This window comes from Haliotis rufescens, unplaced genomic scaffold (genome assembly GCF_023055435.1).
Source record: "Haliotis rufescens isolate VD_foot unplaced genomic scaffold, xgHalRufe1.0.p SCAF_9, whole genome shotgun sequence".
Taxonomy (NCBI): Eukaryota; Metazoa; Mollusca; class Gastropoda; order Lepetellida; family Haliotidae; genus Haliotis; species Haliotis rufescens.
The window spans coordinates 22,879,649-22,903,343 of NW_025964383.1; the positions used below are offsets into that span (position 1 = coordinate 22,879,649).

The following is a 23,695-nucleotide window of genomic DNA, read 5'->3' on the forward strand; positions in this document are numbered from 1 at the left end:
GAAAACATTTGGTTGTGTGTAACCTGTAGGGTGAGTGCACATTTCAGTAATTCATACTTTACATGCTTTTCTGTTTATATTTCACCATGGATACACCATGGAGGCAAATTTAAAAATAATGACAGTGAAGTTGGGGACATTTTGGGTTGAATGGAGCATTTGGATGGGCTGGAAATGAATGTTGCTTCGTATTGTGGTCGAACTCAGCACGAACCCCCCAGGGTACCTCTGTCCAACAAGCCCTCCTCCTGCCTTCTGAATTTGTTGAAACTGATGAATTTGACAACAAATTAGGATAAAGTCACCACTGCCACAACAATTTCTGCCTTGTGTCAATCGCTTGCCAGTCAAGTTACGCGATGCCGTTATCTTGAATATGAAGCATGTACACTGCTGACAGCAGAATATGTCAAACATCCCCTTATTTATAGTAAACAATGTAGCATACCAATATGTCTTTCTGTTAGGTGCTCTTGTGTGAATGAATGATGCTATTTTTCTATTAAGTTTCTTAAAACAGACTTATTTTTCACTCATATAACTTTCAAATAATTATTTTGTCCCCTCAAGAACTGACTCCTGGCTGTTATATCCAAACTGGTTTGCCATTTGATATTGTCTGAACACTTTTTTCAGCTTTTCACATGCCTGATGTTGACTGGGGAGGTATATGTGCACTCATGCAGAAGAAGTAGGAGTTTCGACATCGAATTTGGCATTTGGAGAAGCTGATCCGAAGTCCGGTGTTGGCAGTGTGTGATCGACAACCCTTGTTTTGCCTCGCTGCGCTTCATTACCTTGTAGAAGTTGTGGAACTTGGACATGTAGGTACAGTAAGTACATTTAAGAACCCCAGTCCACTTGAGGCCCCTCTGTTGCTCACTATCAAGTGCCATAATAAGATCCCCCTCATGCACTAGACATTTCTGACAGTGCTCCCTTAATGCCTCACTGTGCAGTTTTTTAGTTTGCAAACATGAAGTAAGGGCTATACACCAGTCCCAGAACCTGCTTAGATGAAAATAATATCCACTGGCTCTTTTGGAATGTAACATTATGGTTCTGAAATCATCTGTAAAGAATGTGATAGTGTTCGACAAAACTAAATTATCTCCCCTGTTTAGTAAAATGCATTGTATCTTTCATTCCCCTATAAACCCATAAATTATTGGAGAGAAACACTATTTTAAGCTGGTATTGCATGACACTGTTAATTGTGAATAAAAAGAATTACATTTATGTCAGGATAAGCTGTACATTTTCATAATTATATGGAATTTTAACTTTGTTTCATTGAAACTGGCAAATAACTGAAATAAGCAAGTTTAGCCACCTTGAAACATTAAACAGTAAGAATGTTTGATGTCCTGTGAGTATTTTAAAGTCTTAACTAAATAAATCAATAGAGTTAAGTGTAATTTCCTTCCATGTTGTGGTTTCAAAAAGCTTTTTTCTACTTGAGGGTCCATTTCAATTTCTCGGCTTTAATAGGCGGTATGGTTCACTGGTCAGCATTTGAGATTGCTGTTAACAATGCACCCCTTTACTTCCTATTTTCTGGTAAAGTTCATTATCCAGGCTTACATATATGATGACTTTAAAGCTGCTTAATGTGTCCCTTGCTTATTGTTGGCCTGAATTCCATGCTCACTGTCCAATTTTGAGATTTTTTTCTGATTCCTTTCCATGTGTACTTATGTCATCAGCCTATATCATAGAGGATTATACTTTTGATTTTTGGAGTATATGAAAGCACAAACATTTGTGATAGCCCCTCCATAGATGATTTACCAAATGCTGACAGCCATTTGAGTGTTTAATTATATAAACAATGGATGGTGTAAGTTCGAGCAATCTCAAACAATATCAATCGCATCATGTCATGAGTGTCAAAACCATATTCCATGAATGTAGCAGACTCTGCTATGTTCTGATGATGTCAGCAAAGGAAGGCAAACAACAGACCACTACTCAATTTTAAATATGTATTGTAACTGGTTTTGAGGTTTAAAGATTTGTTCAATTTTTTTAGTCGAAAAAATATTTTAGGGTGATATGATCTATGCAGCCTCAATCATTTATAGAATTGACCCCTGACCACCATCTTTTATGAAATATAAATGAACTTCCATGGTCAGTGCATGAAGGTAAAAACTTCTTTATTAATACAGAAATACCTTTTGTAAAACATTGATGAAGTGTACACCATTAAACTCTCACAACTCTTTCTGTGCATCAAAACTATGTATTCTGGTGCCATATAGACATGCTGGATAGGAACAAGTAGTGAAGTTTAATCCAATTTCCATTTTTTTTCTGAGAAGCTACATATATATACAATATATAAATCACAGATTTGACAAGTGCAAATATATTCTGATTTGTCTACAGGTTCTACTACACCAAATCAGTACCAGTTTGGAGAGTGCGGTTTTCGTAGGGAGCCTTCAGTGCAGATCGAGAGATATCTGCAGGCTGTGATTGGAGGATATTCTGTAAGATTTTTATGTCTTTCAAATGTACATCCATCCAGTTATTAAAACTGACCATGTTCTTCTATATTTAGTACTGTCTTTTTCAACATGATGACTTATGCTGAATGTGACCACAGCTATTTTCAAGTAGGTGACATTTGGTGCGAAACTGGGGGTGGTGTGTTTAGCTTCCGGTACTCGGAAAAGGAGCTGGGTAAGCTAGTCATTTTTATTTTTTTTATTGCTGCTCTAAGGCCAAACTGTGCACACACGTACAGGTAATAGCTGTTGAATGCTTAGTTATTTAAAAAAAAATCATAACGTTACTATAGAAGTCTATGGGAAAACATTTGGTTGTGTGTAACCTAAAAGCGGCGTAAAACCATAGTCACTCGCTCAAATCTATATTCGACTTCCTTATATGTGAATGTTAATATCAAAATGGCAATTCCGACAAATAAAACAATACAAAGAAGGAATTAATTTTAATATAGAGATACAAACACGAATGAACTCGTGTTAAGTCAACCTTCCCTAATAGGAGAGTTAGGAATTAACAAGTTAGGAATTATATCACTGTTACGTCAGATTTCTCCCTTTCGCTGTTGTCTCTACACTGGGCTCCTGTTACGTCAAAGGTCTCTGCCTCTGACCTTTGATCTCGGGTACCCGGATGTTTAAATGTGTCCTGGAGGGGCGTGTCTTTAGTTTCCGGAAGTAAAACCAGACATACACAGCTGATCATTAGCATGCCTCCCATCACGATAAATGGTACCAGTATGTTGTTTTCATCCTGTCAAACGAATATTTATATGAGAAATGTATGTTTCAGCATCAACTATTTCATACATGCACGTCCTGTGTAGCACTGTTGGTATAATAGAATTAAACCTTTCATGTGAATGGTCATCTCGAGAACGAATGATTATTCAGGAAAGTGCCAATGTTTGACATACGAAATACACTTTGGTTCATTGATTCGTTATTTTGCGGATATTCTATCCCAAACAGCAACCTGAAAATGGCAGAATAAATTGGTATCGCCTTTTTAAAAGCAATCCATGGAATGCTAATATCTTCTGGGACAAACTCTTGAATTAGATTTCAAAACGCTCTCCGTGTAGTTTATAATTAAAATCGTAATTTGATCGTTTTGTTTTTACTTTTCTTGTTAACAGGAAAACACTGTCTGACATTGTTTCACGTGTTTATATAACCGGGGAGTACCACAGTTCGCTTTGTGTTGACGATGTGATCTGGTGTATTACCATTAGCAGCAACATTGGCGCAACAACTCCTCCTATCCTTGATGCTATCTGGCACACGCCGAATCCAAGAGACCTGTCAATTGGAGGAGACAATATGATTCACCATGTTTCCAAAATAACATGGGAAAATAAATTCCCACACAAATACCGCATGATGAAAAAAGTTCAAATTAGACTACCCATCTTTGAAATGTTGGATCCGTTAACAAATAATATCATAGACTTCTATATGGAGATGTTATTAAAGGAGTATCCAAGCAACTGCAGTGCATATGTGAAAACACAGATTATCTCTTCCTGTATGACGAGTGACCAGATTACTATTGTCAGATAACCTTTCCGCCTCACCCTGTATAGAAATTTAGTTCACATTTAAAATCGAAATGTTGGTTGGTTGGTTTGTTATTTAACGCCGCACTCAGCAATATTCCAGCTATATGACGGCGGTCTGTAAATAATCGAGTCTGGACCAGACAATCCATTGATTAATATCATGAGCATCGATCAACGCAATTGGGATCGATTTCATGCATCAACCAAGTCAGCGAGCCTGACCACCCGATCCATTTATCGCCTTTTACGACAAGCATAATCACCTTTTACGGCATGCATGGGTTGCTGAAGAACTCTTCTACCCCGGAATCTTCACGGGTCTAAAAACGAAATGTAACGCCTTGAAGCATGAATGAACAACTCTCACTTAATATCATGCTCTTCTCACAGGACTTGCACTGATGATGTAGTTCTCCTAATTAAAGAAAACAAAATTCACATACCTGATAACAGTTGGGTATATCTCGTTAGTGAATAGGTACATGACCACCCATCCGCCGCCAATTCCGAATCTTCCAACCAGGGCCAAAACATTGACTATAATTCCTCTCTCGGCTTAAATGATAAAATGGATGAATTAGTTGGAGGTATGCACAGTTGTTCCGATGTATAACGGCGAGGCGGCTCATGTTGGGGGAAAGTCGGAAGTGATGAAAGAAGATATGCCTGTGTACATATGATTTTCACATGATACACATTGGATTAACTTGCAGGTCTGCAGCTCTGAAGAAATCTGGAATGGGATATGATATATGATGTAATCAGGATGAAATAGCTGTAAGCTTACTGTTGCCCCCTACCTGTTTAGGGCTAAGACCTGCATCAATTGTGTTTGTCTACCCACATTAAGTTGACGTTACAATTTGCTGTTCATTACTTGGAAAAGTCATCTTTAACCAGAATAAGAGGGTTTTTCATAAAATAAAATTGAGGGCACGGGTGGCCCAATCGTCCTAGGCGCCGCGATTCGCTGTGCAGAGTTGCGTCCCTTGGGCACGCCAGAAACCTATGATTGTGGGTTCGAATCCCGGTTGCCCTGATTATGTTTATGGTTTGTCAGCACCATACCCGTGTTCGTGGGTTTCACCGAAGTGGTAAACGTCTGAGACCTTCATCACTTCGATGTTTCCTCCCACACTTAGCTGACACGCCGTGATATAACTTGACTAATTTTAAAAGCGGCGTTAAACCCAACCCACTCACTCACTCATAACATAAAATTAATTCTAATATTAAATCTGCGATTACAAGCATCCGCATCAATCCGTACCATCATGTGCGGGATGAGGAAGGGTCTACTTACACGCCAAATAGACCCCGAGGGACCCGCACATTGCAACTCCTGCTAGCAACAAGAAGCCGAAAGCCGACCATTTTCTGCCGAGCCTGTAGAGTGTAAATGTTGTAATATAACGTCTCGAAATAATGGTAGTCGTTGTTGCTATGGAATTTCTATTACCATTTAGCCATTAGGGCTAAAGTAACGAGGTGATTTCCAAACTCAGATGGAAAAGATTAACCAAGATATAGGTTATATATAGGTATAGTACAGTTTTAGTTTTACAAACGCAAAAGAAAACACAATGGGTCCAAGCAATGGCAGCAGCAATAAGGAACAAGCCCTATTATATGTTAGAACACTCACAAATGTCCCGAATATTGTAACTGTTGATGGTGAATCTGGGCGAGTGTAGTAAGCTGGCGGGAATTTGGTGTTTTGAGACAGGCATCCCGACCGCAGGTAGATAAGGCGCAAGTTAGGTCGTGAAGCCCTCCAATTGCCATCTTGTCGCTCTTATATAAATACAGCCAGCCATCAGGAAACTGTACCTTCCCCAAAAGACCAGTGAAGACCTGGGGTAGAATAGGTCTTCAGCAACCCATGCTTGCCGTAAAAGGCGACTATGCTTGTCGTAAAAGGCGACTAACGGGATCGGGTGGTGAGGCTCGCTGACTTCGCTGATGCATGAAATCGATCCCAATTGCGTGGATCGATGCTTATGATGTCAATCACTGGATTGTCTGGTCCAGACTCGATTATTTACAGAAAGCCGTCATATAGCTGGAATACTGCTGAGTGCGGCGTTAAACAACAAACCAACCAACCAACCTTCCCCAAACGTCTCAAATGATCAAGACGATGATGTTTATCAACAACCAATGTCACACTTTCGGTTTCAATCTTGTTACAGCAATCGACATTTTATTAGCGTATCAGACATTTGCCGCCACTGACAATCACTACAAATACACTTACAACTATCTCAATTTCCACATAACACGAGACGACACTCTGACTACTCTGTTACTTTTGTTAACGCCAGGGTTAACATGAATGCATTACTTTCATATAAATAATGTGCTTAAACTACTCTGACAAGGGGGCGTGGCTGGCCCAGTCGCCTAAGACGCCGCGATTCGCTGTGCAGAGTTGTGTCCCTTGGGCACGCCAAAAACCTATGATTGTGGGTTCGAATCCCGGTTCGCCCCGATTATGTTTCTAGGTTTGTCAGCACCATACCCGTGCTCGTGGTTTGACTCGTGGGTTTCACCGAAGTGGTAAACGTCTGAGACCTGCATCACTTCGGGCTTGCCTCCCACATTAAGCTGACACGCCGTGATATAACTTGACTAATTTTAAAAGCGGCGTTAAACCCAATTCACTCACTAATCTGACAATAATGGATATCCATTTTCTTATATTAAATCAGCTGGATAAAGAATTGTGTATTACTATTTTATCCTCTATCGAGAAGCAACCCGTATCTACCCATGTAATTGTCGTTTACAGATATATAATGTGTTCTTAGACATCTTGATTAACTAACCCATAATGTGGGTCTAGTTTGTGGTAGGCGGAGTCACAAAACAGTGAGTGGTTGTTATAATTAGAGATGGTTAGGAAAGTTGATGTGACCAGTTTGGTCAGCTGGATGAAACTACATTTTTGAAACCTGCAAATTCCAGGTCAATTACCCAATGGTTTAATCTAACACACATCATAGTTGAAACTACATCAAGACTTTTCTGTAAACTTTATTTATCTAACATCTAATACCTAATGTTCTCTATTCAGCTTCAGCGAACATTCGGCGTATAACCCCATTACCTCCCAATCAGTCGGAATCCATTGCCCTCTGGTTACTGGAATATCAAGACCATGACCCGGGCTCAGTTAAAACAAGAATTGCAATAAGATACAATATCTGTCCTAGATGTCCTAAAGCCAAAGATCCCATAGCGGAGGCCAAGCTTCCTCTATTTCAGAAAGATGTAGGGAAGAAGGTATACAAACAGCAGCCAAAGAAATTCTTTCAAAATCATAAATCAAACATTGTCAATACGAAAATCGAAATCTTATCCCTCCCCAAACAGAAAGCTTATCAATGCTTAAAATCCCAGTAGATTATGTGCACTCTACTCACACAAATATGTCATATGCAGCTCTGCCAAAATTGCTAATGCAGAAGTCGACCTCTTAAAGACCTAGATCAACAACTGTCATTATTTACTTGCACAAGTATGGCAGCTGCTCAGATACGCGCTAGTTTCATAAGAGAGAGCGTGTTCATGATTTAGACAAGTAGAAGTATTGTCTCAATAAGAAGGAGGAACCTGGACAATGCAGCAGATACGTTAACGTCGATGCCAGAATCCGTGTCCCGAAGGACGAGCTTATGAGCCACCTCACGGCGGCAATGGAGCTTATGTACGTTATGTAATAATCTCCCTACAAAACTGAACGTGGCAGAGCTACCAAACCCAGGGCACCAACCGGTGCTCTTGGAGACTCATATAACCCAGTAACACTGTACAGGCTGACTTCATATCATCCAATAATGCAGTATACTAAGAGAGGTGGTAGGGAGTTAGTCGTGATTAACGCTGCTTTGGACAGTATAGTTTCATATATAACAGTAGAGAAAAAGCCACAAATGACATTGACGTTTATCATCCAAAACTGGCTCCCACAGGAGATATCGCTTGGGTGTGATCAAGCTATATCTACAATGTAGATATTGCTGTAATGACCATGACGTCACAATCAAATGACATCACTTATGGCTATTGAAGCTGTTAGCAGTACTTATTACACTTAAGACACTGCTTTTTATTGTCTACAAACTGAATAATTTGGAAGAATGATGTTGGAAGATATATAAAATCTCACCCTGGTGTATCTTGATATCAAATAACACTCGTTGATAAAAGTGGAAGCCTCGGAGTTTTTCCACTTTTATCAACTCGTCTTGATATACGTATTTGATATCAAAAGACAGGAGGGTGGTATTCTCTTTCATTGACGTTTATCATTCTGGTGAAATTCACCTCACCATATTAAGGTGAAATGGGGTTTAACGTCGCGTCCAAGATTATTGCACTTATATAGCGACGTGCATGTACGTGTATGTGTGCGTGTGGCTGCTTGTACTACTACTGCTGTACTTGTATATTTATAATGCTGGCTCAATGAGATACCATGCCGAAGTTTAACATGAATATCCCACTCAGACACAGTATACTGACTCCGAGCCGACCAGTCCTTGTTTTAGCCCCTTAATGCCGAGCGCCAGACAAGGTAACAACAAGTACCATCTTTTAACGTCTTTGGGTATGACGCGGCCGGGGATCGAACCCCGGACCTTCCGCTCTCCGGGCGGACGCTCTACCACTAGACCACGGAGGCGGTCCCCCACATTAAGATGTAACCGACGTGTCTTACTTGTTGTTGAGCCAGAAGGTTGAGACGTAGCCTGGAATTTCCACCAGTTCGAGGAGAACGATGTTGAGGAAAAGGTTACCGGAAAGACTGTGGACGCCGAACGTCACTCCATAGTACGTCACAGAACAGGTGAACCTGGGTACGAGATACATTTTCCCATTGACGTGTCATACACAGTAAACAAGTCACACGCTAATGATCTTATAGAGGACAACAAATACGCCATGATCTGTTAGTTTACCGCTGTTAACTTGTAATACAAACGAACGTATTGAATTGTTTAGTTCAGCTTACACATTCTCCATTATAAAAATGGGTGGTCTGTACCATAAGGCAGCAATAAGCGGTGACCAAATTGTGGATGGGATGGTTACAATGGCTGCTTGGGTGAAAAAAAAACCAGTGAACTGTTACCTGTTACATGAATCGATTGTGTGCTTGTTATTTATATCGAATTAAAGAATCAAATGGGCCACTCGCTTAATCACTGTTGATTGATATGGGACCTGTGAACATCCGGGGTACAATTGGTCTTCAGTAACCCAGGCTTGCCCTAAAAGGCGACTATGCTTGTCGTAAGAGGCGACTTAGGGGATCGGGTGGTCAGGCTCGCGGACTTGGTTGATGCATGTCATCGTATCTGAATTGTGTGGATCGATGCTCAATCACTGGATTGTCTGGTTCAGACTCGGTTATATACAGACCGCCGTCATATAGCTGGATTATTGCTGAGCGCGGCGTTAAACAACAACCAACCAACCAACAACAACTTGATTTTGAGAAACTTTATATATACATTTCAAAGCCACAAAACGTCGAAAATAGTGTTAGTGGAGTTCCAGTTATACAGTGTTTACTGTGATTATGACCTACTAAACTTTTAAATGTTGGTTTCTTAAAATCTTTATAGGGGCGGTCGGGTAGCCTAGTGGTTAAAGCGTTAGCTCGTCACGCCTAAGACCCGGGTTCGATTCCCGACATGGGCACAATGTGTGAAGCCCATTTCTGGTGTCCCCCGCCGTGATATTGCTGGAATATTGCTAAAAGCGGCGTAAAACCTCACTCACTAAAATCTTTATAAAATCTCATTTAAGTGTTTCCTTTAATTTCATACTACCGTCAGTATCCTATATTACGCACAAAATGAAATATTTCCAAAACTTTACAGTTAAGGTGTTTTGTCCGTACCAAATGAATGCACATAGTATGGACTTTTTTGCCATCTTCCATCCGTGAAAGGTATCTAGATATGTGTATTTTTTTTGTTTCTCCTGTTGAGCCAACTCTTTCTTAGCCACCTCTTCAAGCCTCGTCCTGGTGTTCTCTGGTTTCGGACGTCGGTTGTGTCGAGCAATGAGATCGACAACAGCCTCAGCCTCATCCAAACGACCTTTTACAGTCAACCAGCGCATGCTCTCAGGGACAAAGCTGAATCAAACAAAAAATACAATTTATTTTTAAAATTTACTCTTATCTGCTTGTATATTAACTCAACACTATAACACCTGATGAGGGTACAAGGAGTAGCCCTGAAACGTCATACAATTTGAAACAATATAAGTTCATATAACAGTTCCATAGCTTAATGTCAATAGATTCCTTTGAAACCGATATGCTGCAGAGAAAAGGTTTTTTTCTCTCAAATGACTGAAATAGAAGCTATTTTAAAACAAAATTGTGGATCACATCGTTAACAATTTTAAGTCCATTCCAATCCATTGATCTACCAACCTGAACTAAAAGTATAAGAGACCGACTAATCTCTTTCATGTTCAAAGAGGGGAGCCATTAATTGGTGACAATGGAGATGCCCACTTCTTGCCTAAATGCCTGATCCCCAAATTTCACACAGATGTTATAGAGAGGCTTGAGGAAACTATTCATAAATAAACGCTGATTATGTGTTATGAATCACTTTGACGGGAACATATGGTACAAGTCAAAATATAGGATTGCATCCGACATCATTTTGTCACTGAAGCGTCAAATTTGTTCTCCACATGTCTACCGTAAAACATTTTGAAAGCTTTACTGAGGCCTTCAGTGTTGTAACCATTATCAAACAACTTTTGAACAAGAGTCGTACAACGTTCTTTAACACCTTGGTAGACAGGGCATGTAATTTTGATAGAAATAGCATGCTCGAGTGCAGTTGTGAAAACTTTTGGATACAATCGAGAATGGTTTTTCTTCCAAAATTTCAAAATGCGTCATACGACTCTTACTCAGAAGTTGTTTGATGAAGGTTACGACATTCAAGGCCTCAGTAAAACTTTCAGTGAGTGAGTGAGTTGGGTTTAACGCCGCTTTTAACAGTATTCCAGTCAGCTTAATGTGGGAGGAAAGCACGAAGTGATGCAGGTCTCAGACGTTTACCACTTCGGTGAAACCCACGAGGACGGGTATGGTGCTGACAAACCTAGAAACATAATTGGGGCGAACCGGGATTCGAACCCACAATCCTAGGTTTCTGGCGTGCCTAAGGGACGCAACTCTGCCCAGCGAATCGCGGCGACTGGGCCACCCGTGCCCCCCAGTAAAACTTTCAAATTTCCAAATTTGACGCATGAATGACAAAAATGATGTCCGATCATTTCCCTTCTTTGGCTTGTATCATATGTTCCCGTGTTTATTCAGGTGAACAATTGACTTTCCTTTGCGTGTGTGTGTGTCACAGGTGCCACTGGTGGGGCAGGATACGCTCGCCTTTTCGGGAACATCATAACTATTTGATAGTGATTCATGAACACATTCTCTCGCTTTTACTTTATTTTAGTCCCGCGCAATATGTGCGAGGTTGATGTCAATGATACGTATATTTCAAACGTTTGACATATGGACCTAGAATTTCACGTTTATTACATGGCATGCATAAATGTGAGAAATACTGTGTTCTTGCATGGTGCGATAATGTCTCAGTTTACTTTTAACATGTAAACATAGATCGTAGTGTACAGCAATGTAGATGTGGTTAGTCAAATGTGCAAGCATGAGTTGTTACCCAGGACAGAGCATTTAACAATTAATAACATTATACTTACAACCATCCTAATAAATATGGTGCAGATAAAACTCCACTGGCGACATGAAGGTATCTCCAGTTAGGAATCAGATATCCAAAGCAGGCAAACAAGGTCACACCGACAGGCCAAAACGGTAAAGCAGTCACAACCGCTCTCCATTTGCAACCCATGAACTCCATCAAATGGGGGATGCTAGTTCCTAAAAAGGCCCCAATAGTCATGCCAACCAGGAAACGTACGGCGGCGTACATCTGCCAGGATACAGAAAGTGCTCCGATGAAACAAAAGACTGAATGAAGTCCCATGTTCAGGAAGAAAATTTTCTTTCGTCCAAATGTGTCCGAGATCTGTCCCGCCAAGGCCACGCCCACCATGACACCGGTCATCTGGAGGGATATGATGGTCTTGCTGACCTGTCCCTTCTCACAGACCAGGTCCCACTGGAAGGACATACATAGCATGTGGTGAAAAAGCTGTCTGGAATAATATCAGGAAGATCAAGAATGTTGATACAAAGGGCTTTGTGCAACAGCCGTGGGGATGAGAACGTATCTTGATATGCATCCTCAAAGCAACTTATTAAAAGCAAACTCAAATCCTAATGCTAAAAAATAAATTAATAATTGACTAAACGTTTACATTTACAGTCACTACCATAACCTCGTGAGGTAATACGAGTTTTCATATAATATGGGTAACTTAAAACTGGATGGGTGATTTGAGTTTCATTCCACGGTTTTTCGGTTATGTCACGGTACGTCTGCTGATATTTGGAGGAAAGCCCAATGTTATATCTCTTGTACGTTTATGAGTTTTTGATACTCATTCATGAGTGAGTGATTGAGTTGGCTTTAACGCCGCTTTTAACACTATTCCAGTTATATCACGGCGTGTCAGCTTAATGTGGGAGGAAAGCCCGAAGTGATGCAGGTCTTTGACGTTTACCACTTCGATGAAACCCACGAGCACGGGTATGGTGCTGACAAACCTAGAAACATAATTGGGGCGAACCGGGATTCGAACCCACAATCATAGGTTTCTGGTGTGCCCAAGGGACGCAACCCTGCACAGCGAATCGCGGCGTCTTAGACGACTGGGCCACCCGTGCCCCCTTGATACCCATGAACGCCCGGGTGATACTGACAACAATGAATCATGTTCAGGGCGATTCCTGAAATCCAACTAACAATCATAGGTTTGGGCTGCGAGTTGCCTCGCTTCACACAAGTGGGCAATTAGCTCCCCGAATGAATAAATTGATTTGATGGATGGATGGACGGATGTGGATGGATGGATGGATGGAATAAGTAGTATTGGTTAACACCGGGAACTAGCATTAAGTTAATCAGGGAATAATTCAGTCTTATCTAGGCATCGTTTCAGTTGGGAGAGGAGTAAAAGGGATTAAAATAAATGGTTCACATTTAACATAAATCATGTTCACACATTCACCCCATTACACCTTACATACCTGTGAGACAGCTGTTACCATGGAATCCGAGTACACCCTGATACAGGTATTGTTGCCGACAGGACACTGCTTGTACACCGACGAGTTCCCCATGGTGGTGTTGAGATCCTGACCCTCCGACACGCACCACCAGTCAGGGACCACCCCGGCCACCACGGGGATCACCATGCTCCACCCAAATAACATCTTTGGGGAACCAACCATCAGAGTTATCAGTATCTGGAAACGCCCAAAGGACCCAATATCTTCGATGAGATCTTCAAGTGTCATGTTAGTAGAAACAGAAGTCTTTCCGGAAGGAAATCCGTCCCAAGTTGTACGTTGTTTGGCTTGCACTGATGGATCCAGTTGGTAGAGGGAATATAGGGACACCTTACGCCAACCTATCAGTGACTTGAATATTACTGAACCCAGCACCACGTGACTGCATGCTTGCCTACAGCTCGAAGGGGGAAGGGAACTGTATGAAAAGGCCGGGGCTCGAGGCTCGAGGCTTTTTATAGCACAGCTATGTTTTATGTATAACGTTGTATGGTGCATGAAGTCAAACAGTGCATCAATGCCCGTTCATTCAACCCAGCGTGGATGAATAAAAAAAATGAATACTTGAATGTATGTCTTTAAACCGAAACAAACTATATTGCACGCCCCGGTTAAATGACGTGACCGGTATCCTCATAGAGAAAACATGACAAATATGATTTCATTAATATTTGTTTTCACAAAAGTGGTACAGGAGTAAGAACGTAACCTGTGTTGGAAGTGCCCAAAGCAGGGATCAATATCGTTTAGATTAGTAATGATCCCTAACTTAATTTTAAGTAAACTATTACAGTCGGTGTCGGCTTGTCGTGCCGTTTATGAGCACCGACCTCAGCGTGGGTACAGGTTATCATAATGTTTGTTACAAGCCCACCATGGCGATGTGAATGTCACTATGTCAGCGAACAGTGCAAGAAGGCACAGTATTTCCCAAATGTAATGACTGCGTGATACGAGGTCCACATAAAAAAAACGTTGGCCGCCAATTTGCACATATTCCGTGGGTATGGGCGGATCCAGATGATCTATTTAGACAATCACCAAACCAGTGATTGACAACATGAGCATCGATCCACACAATTGGGATCGATGACATGCATCAAGCAAGTCCGCAAGGCGATCTCGATAGTCGCCTCTTACGACAAGCATAGTCGCCTTTTAGGGCAAGCGTGACGTATTCTGAAGACCTATTCTACCCCGGGTCTTCACGGTGAGACAAGCATGGTTTGCTGAAGACCCATTCTATCCCGGGTCCTCACGGCTTTGATGGAGGTAGAACAATGGATAGTAATACGTTAACATATAAGGAAGGGCTTCCTACGGCCTGAGCCGTGACTCCCGAGGGGAGACATGTCGTGGAAGCCCCTGGGCGCAGTCGGGGTAGATTCATTTGTCTATAGACAAAGTATAATTATAATCATTAAATGGAATATCACCAATTCCTTTCATGACAATGTCGACATATAGTAGGTGAACAAGTCGTCACATGAGAAGATCCCCCCCTGCATTGTTTCTGTAGGTAGCAGCCGGCCGCCTTCGACCTCTGTATATCGTTGCCCAGGGAGCATGAGGTATATCAATAGATTTCACATAGTTCAGACCAAGGGAAGAGACCACCCCTAACGTGCAGGCATCAAACTTGTTCTGGATAAGAACTTCTTTATTCTGTGTAACGGCGTTTAAAGGCTCTTCATGTCCCTGCATCTCATATGGACACGGGCTGCTGCTTTGGGCGACTTTTTAAGGATTTATAGACAGGCCTAGTTTTTAAGAAGTTTTGGAAATATCTAATGTTTGCTTATGAACCTACTGCCACCTTTGCCTATATTGCTGTAGGTTTCTTGCCATCCCATGCAACCTTGTAAGGGGTACTACTTTCGTGTGAAACCTGCTGAGATGTTTTACATTGGAATTGTAAGACCTGCTTGGAGGTTGCACAGTTGCCTTGCCTGAGCAGCCTTTTAATATGCATGTAATGTTGAATTTTCATTGGTTAAAAGTCACACCTTGTTTCACAACTTCACAATCGAACTTGCAGTCTCACATATCATGTTTAATATGGCAACCCACTTTTTCTCCACTGAGCCAAGGGGGCAGGTGATAAAATCCTGTTCAAACTTACAAACATCTTTACGACAGCCCTGTGGAAATGTATATTCTGTGCAAAAAAAATCACTAGTGTTCATTGGAGGCGTTGTTACAATATTGATTGGAATATATATCAGATTTGTCTGTGGTAAGAGCTAGGAGGGACATTCCAATTATGATTAGTTTTCTAAACTGTAGAAACAAAGAGGCCAATAAGAATTAAGGTTTGATTTTCAGGGTTTTGTACTGCTAAAATGTTTAGTTTTTAATATGAAAATATTGTGTTTTGAAAATAAAACTATTTTGACATTTTTGTCAATTGAAAATTTGACAGTTTCTGAGAATAACCATTGTAGTATTCTGATTGTCTCAGACTTTGAATAACCATAAGAAGATGCTATACAGAAGCCATGTGTCATTATCGAGGGAATGTAAATGCTCCTTCCTGCTGTCTAACACTGCCCGCTGGGTCTCACAAGCTGACGTGAGTCGATTTGCACGCAAACGTAACTGAGCGTGACTGAGAAATGGAGTGGTGTACTATAGATAAGTGGGAGAATGAATATTGTAAACTGTTGAAAGGTAACGTCAGGACGCAGAATGTTAAGTGTGACAGTGACACTGGTGACACCCATGTGTTGTTCGACGCTAAAATTACTCTTTTTGAAGTAACTAGAGCGGTTGATAGAAGCCACTGTGGCAAGGCTCCTGGTGTTGACGGTATCCCGATGGAATGTCGTAAATCACAAAATGTTATTTTTGCTATGCACAATATTTTTAATATCTGCTTTAGCACAGGGAAAAACCCTGCATAATGATTAAAGGGCGTTATTAATCCCATACCAAAGTGTTCTACTTTAGATCCGTCGGATCCATTATCGTATAGAGGTTTGACCTCATCAATCCTATGTACAAATTATATTGTAATATTTTAAATAACCGTCTGTAATCTTGGGCTGAAAGTACAGGAGCTCTTAATGATGCGCAAACTGGGTTCCGGAAGCGTAGATCAACTACGGATCATATTCACCCTGTTTGTTATTTTATTGAAACAAGAAAATGTTTTAGAAAAGGCATCATAAAGCGTATGATAGCATTAACAGATGTGTGCTGTGGGAGAATTTATGTAACATTAGTGTGAAAGGGAAAATGTTTCTAGCACTTCAATCTTTATGATAATGTGAAATGCAGTGTACGTATAAATGGTATGCTTACACCCTGGTTTAATGTTAATCGGGGTTTAAAACAAGGATGTTTACTCTCGCCAATTCTGTTTAACTTTTTTATTAATGATTTGTTTGACAAGCTAATTGAAACTGATATTGGTATTTGTGTTGATGATTTACTATTGCAGCATTAGCTTGTGCTCATGATCTTATTCCCCTTCAGAATCAGCAGATGATTTGAATCGTCTATTACATGTTGTGAATACTTGTGTGTAGATAATAGTATAATACGAACATGAATGTGAATGAAAGTGTGTTTTCAGTGTAAAAAAGTATTGAGAATAAATATCATGCATGGCTGGATCGCCTTTTGTACGATGATTTGCGTGAAAGTTTATACGAAAAGGTCAGTTTTAGCTATCCCAACTTCCTAGACTTATGTAATATTGATAAAGTTATTTTACTTTTAAAATATTATGTCTATTTAACAGCCAAAACCTGATTTTTAATTCTTTTTATATGTCCCTTTTACACTAGTATATTTATGCTGTCTCTCGTAACCCTTAACGGGTGGCTCACAATCTATCTGTCTGTCTGCCTGTGTAGATTTACTAAGGCAGGCGGAATACACCTATATCTGGGCGTGACGTGCCGATATAAAAGCAACATTGTTCAAAGGATTAACCGTGCGCGAAATACGCATATGTCGGAAAGCGCACGTTAAATTCCTAATTAATGTAAGTAAGGATTAACAGATAATAAGTGGACTGATTACTCATTTTTATCTAATTCAGTGGATTGATTTTAAAGAACCGTGTACATAATGAAAATACATGTCACGTGTGCTATCTCATCTGACCATGAAACTTGACACTTATGTGAAACACCTGAAAAGAACTTACTTGATTTTAAAATATTTGATTGTAACAAAGACACGTGACATCGAGTTTCTCTGTCCCATGAACATATGCATGCCTGTCCCCCTTCAGGATGCTGCTGTAGAGTATGTACCCTATACTCCATGCAGTACATGTTTGTTCCCCTTCAGGGTGCTGCTACAGAGTATGTCCCCTATACTCCATGCAGTGCATGTTTGTTCCTCTTCAGGATGTTGCTGCAGAGTATGTCCCCGATACTCCATGCAGTGCATGTTTGTTCCTCTTCAGGATGTTGCTGCAGAGTATGTCCCCGATACTCCATGCAGTGCAAGTCTGTTCCCCCTTCAGAATGCTAATGCAGAGTATATCCCCGATACTCCATGCAGTGCACGTTTGTTCCCCTTCAGGATGCTGCTGCAGAGTATGTCCCCTATACTCCATGCAGTGCATGTGTGTTCCCCTTCAGCATACTGCTGTAGAGTGTGTCCCCTGTACTCCATGCAGTGCACGTTTGTTCCCTTTCAGGATGCTGCTGCAGAGTATGTCCCCGATACTCCATGCAGTGCATGTTTGTTCCCCTTCAGCATACTGCTGCAGAGAATGTCCCCTGTACTCCATGCAGTGCATGTTTGTTCCTCTTCAGGATGCTGCTGCAGAGTATGTCCCCTATACTCCATGCAGTGCATGTTTGTTCCTCTTCAGGATGTTGCTGCAGAGTATGTCCCCGATTCTCCATGCAGTGCACGTTTGTTCCCCTTCAGCATACTGCTGTAGAGTATGTCCCCTGTACTTCATGCAGTGCATGTTTGTCCCCCTTCAGGATGCTGCTGCAGAGTATGTCCCCTATACTCCATGCAGTGCATGTTTGTTCCTCTTCAGGATGTTGCTGCAGAGTATGTCCCCGATTCTCCATGCAGTGCACGTTTGTTCCCCTTCAGCATACTGCTGTAGAGTATGTCCCCTGTACTTCATGCAGTGCATGTTTGTCCCTCTTCAGAGTGCTGCTGCGATTGTGTTTTTTATTATTCATTCTTTTTTAATTGTAACATTTTCTTTTTATGCAACACTTGGTTAATGCTCTATGACAATCAATTCGCAATATGTTAAATAGTACCTCCACAATGCACATTTAAATTCAATCTCAATGTAACATTCTTGACAAATTCTTTATTGTTAACTCATATTCTACCATGACATTGATGAATGCTTGATTCTGATTGGTTAGAAAGGGGTTTCCCTTTTGCTACGGAAACCCCTTTCAAATATATTAAGCCTTTTCACAAAAACGTGCGTATGAATACATAGATAGCCTACATATCGATTCACAGAAAATGGCTGCCGATCGATCACCCAATATAAACTGTAAAACTTATCTATATTTCCTCTAATACACGCTGGGTCTCTAATACCAGCCAGGTCTCTAATACACGCCGAGGCAAGGGCTCTCGCGAAATTAATAGACGGCGTAGTGTCAAATAGAGGAAATACGGTAGTTTGACACGGATGTTTGGGGCGTTCTAGGCCGCAACCCTGACTGCTTTGATGATGACATTAAAAGATTTAACGAAGGCATATCTTTTGCATATAAATGAAATGTTTATGAAACTGTTAGAGACATGTTCTATGGTGACCGGAATCGGAACAATTTAAGCTATTTCCTCATTGAAACAACCGACAATTAAAGTAAAATATAACATTATATAAATTGTTTGAAAAAACATCACACCAGCAGGGATAGTTATAGTCAACATGTTAATGTTGAACAGCATCACACGCACAGTACTGGGTTGTCTTCTGGTTTCCTGCAATTCTTTAACAGCACTGTTACTGTTAACAATTTCTTTGGCAGCCATAACAGAGAGTGCAGTGCAGATATAGTGACAACCGGGACACGTTAGGACGTTCTCAATTCAGGGTGGGGAGGTATAATTCAAAGATTCACACATTCAAAATAAGTGAAAGAGTGATATCTAATAAATTTTGTTGAGAAAATAATAATTGTTCATATTTTTTTTAACTTTTTCTGAAACCCACGAACAGGTAATTTCATCATTGAAACAACCGACAATGAAAGTGAAATATAACATAATAAAATGTGTTTGAAGACATTTTATTCATGACAACATGGTGTTTACAAACCTTTTTCTGATCGATATCCATTGCCATCTCCGTCAACCACCACCGTTAGAATTTGGCAGGAGGGGATTTGAAAGTGCATCAGAAAACACTCTCCTTCGAAAGTCCACGAAAACAATGTCCCAGCTGAAGTGACAGCTTATCAAACTTGATGAAATTCATTTCAGAACACGCACAGTTATGAAAATTATACACGACCTACTATTTCTGGACCAGAAATGTCTAAGTTCTGTCACTATTTGGCTTTGGATCCGTGAAATCTTGAAATTGACAGGTCACACCATGCAGATTCCTCGTTTCAAAATATCCGGCTCGTCTGCAGCCTAAACAGCGGCTGTTCAGTCATACTCAGTTCCATTAGTAACCATATGGATGTACCCGCAGGCTCGATCAATCCCAGTAAATCTACAGGTAAATGTTGAACCACATCATAGATCGGGGTTGTCATCTTGCTTTTTCTAACTACTGTTGATCTAGTTAATGTAAACAGTTACTAAACACATGATTGTCAGCCATTGACAGCTGTGAGGTGTGAGTAACCGTGATGTAGGTCAAGTTCTGCCACATCCAAGTTCGGCATTTACTTTGATGTTATTATTGTTTACTGGGGGTAATTGCTATCTAACTAATAACTCTTAGACATGTTAAATGTATATTAGAATGTTAATTCATAAAGTTTGCTGTAGAAATATATTCGTTTAGCATTTTAAAACCTTTTTCTATTACCCGTCACCCCTACAATAGAACCGCCTCCGTGGTCTAGTGGTAGAGCGTCCGCCCGGAGAGCGGAAGGTCCGGGGTTCGATCCCCGGCCGCGTCATACCAAAAGACGTTTAAAGATGGTACTTGTTGTTACCCTGTCTGGCGCTCGGCATTAAGGGGCTAAAACAAGGACTGGTCGGCTCGGCGTCGGTATACTGTGTCTGAGTGGGGTATCCATGTTAAACTGCGGGCTAGCACTATAAATCGGCATCAGTCCGGACTAGTACAAGCAGCCACACAAACACACACACACGCACATGCACGTCGCTATATAAGTGCAATAATCTTGGACGCGACGTTAAACCCAATTTCACCTCACGTCACCTCACCCTACAATAGAAATGTTGGCATGTTCGATTTCCAAGAAATGACCTCTCTCACAAATTTCCGAGAAACGACAGCCAGTCCACAGTGTGCAACAGTTTGATAGAAATTAAAACATCTCTCTTTGGATTAATTTATGAGTGTTATTTGTCAACTTCGTTTGAAAAACTATGTGTTTTGAACACTTATTATGAACTACTCACGACTATGGTGTCTTTTAATCTTGAACTTTAGTAATAATTGTTACATATATACTACCTGTACCCACTTTTCAGAACGTTCTAAGATTGCGGACCTGTGCACCTGTGTTATTACGCGTTGCAAAAGAGCGCCGTTTTCAAAGCGTTGTTGCCGTCGCTAAAGCGCTCGGTTCAAAATTATAGTAAAGAGGTATCTATTCTACAGTGGGACTACATCAAATTTCATACCACAGTAGGTTTATCTCCTAAATTGAGATAAACCTACTGTGGTATGAAATTTGATGTAGTCCCACTGTAGAATAGATACCTCATTATTATAATTTGGATAATTCTCCTAAATATAATAACAAACATTCAGTTTCAGTTCCTGAGATATACTAGATATATAACTTTGCATCATAACCATGGGTTTAAATGCAGACAGATGTGAAAAAGAATATTTTAACCTTGATAAAATAGGAACCCATTGTAGTCACATTTGATCTACAAATAATATATCAACACCCTGAGCCTATTAGTGTATGAGAAAACTTTAAAGGAGTATTAACATTTTCAACAATAGAAGAATAGCTATCATTTTCAATACCATGTGATGAACAAATTCAAATAACATTATGGTCCTACATAATCATGAAGTTTCCTCCCCCTAAGTGGTTTCTGATGGTTTGATTGTTTGTGGTTGCTTTGAAGATTCGCAAATTAAATAAATCCCTCGATCTGCATCCATAAAAGCCATATATAATTAGGCCTACCATGGCAAACACATGAACTGATACACTGTACTGAAGTCCTCAAGGCCCCTTTACACAGGGCTGCGACCTTTGTGCCACCTTTGAGCGATCAAAAACTGGCCAGGACGCTCAGTGGTCGCCTCAACCCAGAAAATCATGTTTCTATGTAGATTAGATCTATAGCTGCTCGAGTTGTTCAGTGTCTTCAACCACAATGAAACACTGCAGGTACAAGCCCTCAATTTATAGGCAGGCTGGGGAGGCTTTACAGGTAGCTCAAAGGAGGCAGTAACGAAGCAGAAGCATTGCCTATATGATCCCAATAGACGTACAGAAATAAAAAATCAATCAAGATAGGGGTACGTGCTCTAATATAGACGTTTATAAACGTTGTTGAAAGATTTACCCCGTGACACGGCCAGTCGGGGTATTGTGAAGGCGGCAAGCCGTGCCGCGCCATCAATACAATGGTCTAAGGGAGATAATCGGAGCTTATAAGAAAGTAAGGGTAGGTTCCCTTGCATTAACTCCATACAGTGTCTTAATTTAAACTCCTCATACCGTGTGAAATTGTCCGAGTTCTATAAGGAAATTCAAGCTCCTTACAACGATAGTCAATTCACGCACTGGGACGAAGCTCAGAAATTACTGGGCCTAGATTTTTCAATTATCTATACTATTTAGCAAATCAAAACATACGCAGTGTTTACAATATTAAGAGAACGATTACTCATATTATATCCATCATACTCATACTCATACATCATAGCCAAGTGATATTGTCATTTGGATCGGTCCGACACTTACTTGTCCGTGATGTCCTCCCAGCATTTCCTCTTTTTTGCCATTGTGATGGTGTTTGTGAAACTTCCAAAGAGAAGTGAGGATTTGAGACTGACCTCCGCGACTAATAATTCCATCTCAGAGGCGGTCCAATTAGCCTTGCGGGCCTTCTTGTTTTTTACCTCCTCTGGTGCGTGTAGGCCTTCCATTTCGTTGTTTATCGTCTGCGCCTGGGAAATCCCTGTGACGTAATTGGGGAAACACCCCACTTTTCTATCTCCAACACAAATGAGTTCTCTGTCAGAGTTACGATAGGAATCGTAGCTCTGAGCGATCTGCGACAGGTTGACGGTAGTTTCGAAAATCTTTCATATCCTAGCCTTAAGATATCTTATCTTTGAACGTAAGTTGTTAAGATTTATCTTAGCTAAGATCGTTTCGAAAATCTAGGCCCTGGTTATCTCCCTTGTGACAAGGCCGAATGACGTCACAACTTAGTTCGGACATGCGCACAACACACATATTATTTTCTTAACACAGTTACTTCCCTTGATAAAGTACAACGCAGTGTTCGAAGTTTGCATGTTGACCCTAAAGGGAGCTTTGACAAGGGACGTAACCAAGTAAACTGGTTCTTATATTCGTACGCGCCGCAAGCTTAACGCTTTCAGCCAGACAGGAGTCCAGTCTACTTACAAGTGGAATTACTTTGTCGACTCTGCCCAGCATCTAGATTAAACTGTCTACTTGAGGCCTTTTTTATGCATTCTCGATATAACTGGCTAGAATTGGAATTATTGATAACCATAAATTAATCTATTATGTCTGTGAATACTACATCACTCAGACTTTGGGAGGCCCCATGTGAATGTAACACAATTATTTATTTACCCGGTATTTATCTTTTACAAAAAGACAACTGTAGAGTTAGATCAATCCACTGAAATATGTTAAGGGTATGGTCTGGTCTGTATTGAGAATATAAGTCTAAACCTTTTGCAGTGACCTGTCCAATTAAGATCTGTACATTATTAAATCTACCTTCCAAATGAAATAAGAAGGGAGTATACTTTACATTCTTAAAGGCTAGACGGCAGGTTCAAGTCTATATATATATATATATATATATATATGTGTGTGTGAAATAAGATTTAACTATTAGGACTGTCATGGTTAGTTCCTACTGTCTGTTAATATATTTTACTAAAAGGAATATATAATCTGTTGTAGACTGTAGCCCATCTATAAAAGAGGGTACCGTATTCGACGTAATAAGCGCCCAGGGCTCTCTCA

The 23,695-nt window shown here is 40.6% G+C and overlaps 1 protein-coding gene across 2 annotated transcripts; it reads right to left on the bottom strand.

The window, feature by feature from the left end:
• Positions 1–2,944: 2,944 nt before the first annotated feature.
• LOC124120876 (solute carrier family 22 member 7-like) lies at positions 2,945–22,619 on the bottom strand. 2 transcript variants are annotated; one of them, XM_046483770.2, is made up of 8 exons: positions 13,293–14,347; positions 11,840–12,261; positions 9,987–10,226; positions 8,799–8,933; positions 5,379–5,461; positions 4,519–4,630; positions 3,743–3,815; positions 2,945–3,267 (listed from the first exon to the last, which is right to left on the bottom strand). In XM_046483770.2, exons 1-8 carry the CDS (start codon positions 13,830–13,832, stop codon positions 3,043–3,045), a joined length of 1,830 nt encoding a protein of 609 aa, XP_046339726.2. In that variant the 5' UTR covers positions 13,833–14,347; the 3' UTR covers positions 2,945–3,042. The 2 variants fall into 2 exon arrangements, with proteins under 2 accessions (XP_046339726.2, XP_048247354.1); XM_048391397.1 differs by lacking the exons at positions 11,840–12,261; positions 13,293–14,347 and adding an exon at positions 22,427–22,619.
• Between the last annotated feature and the right edge of the window lie 1,076 nt (positions 22,620–23,695).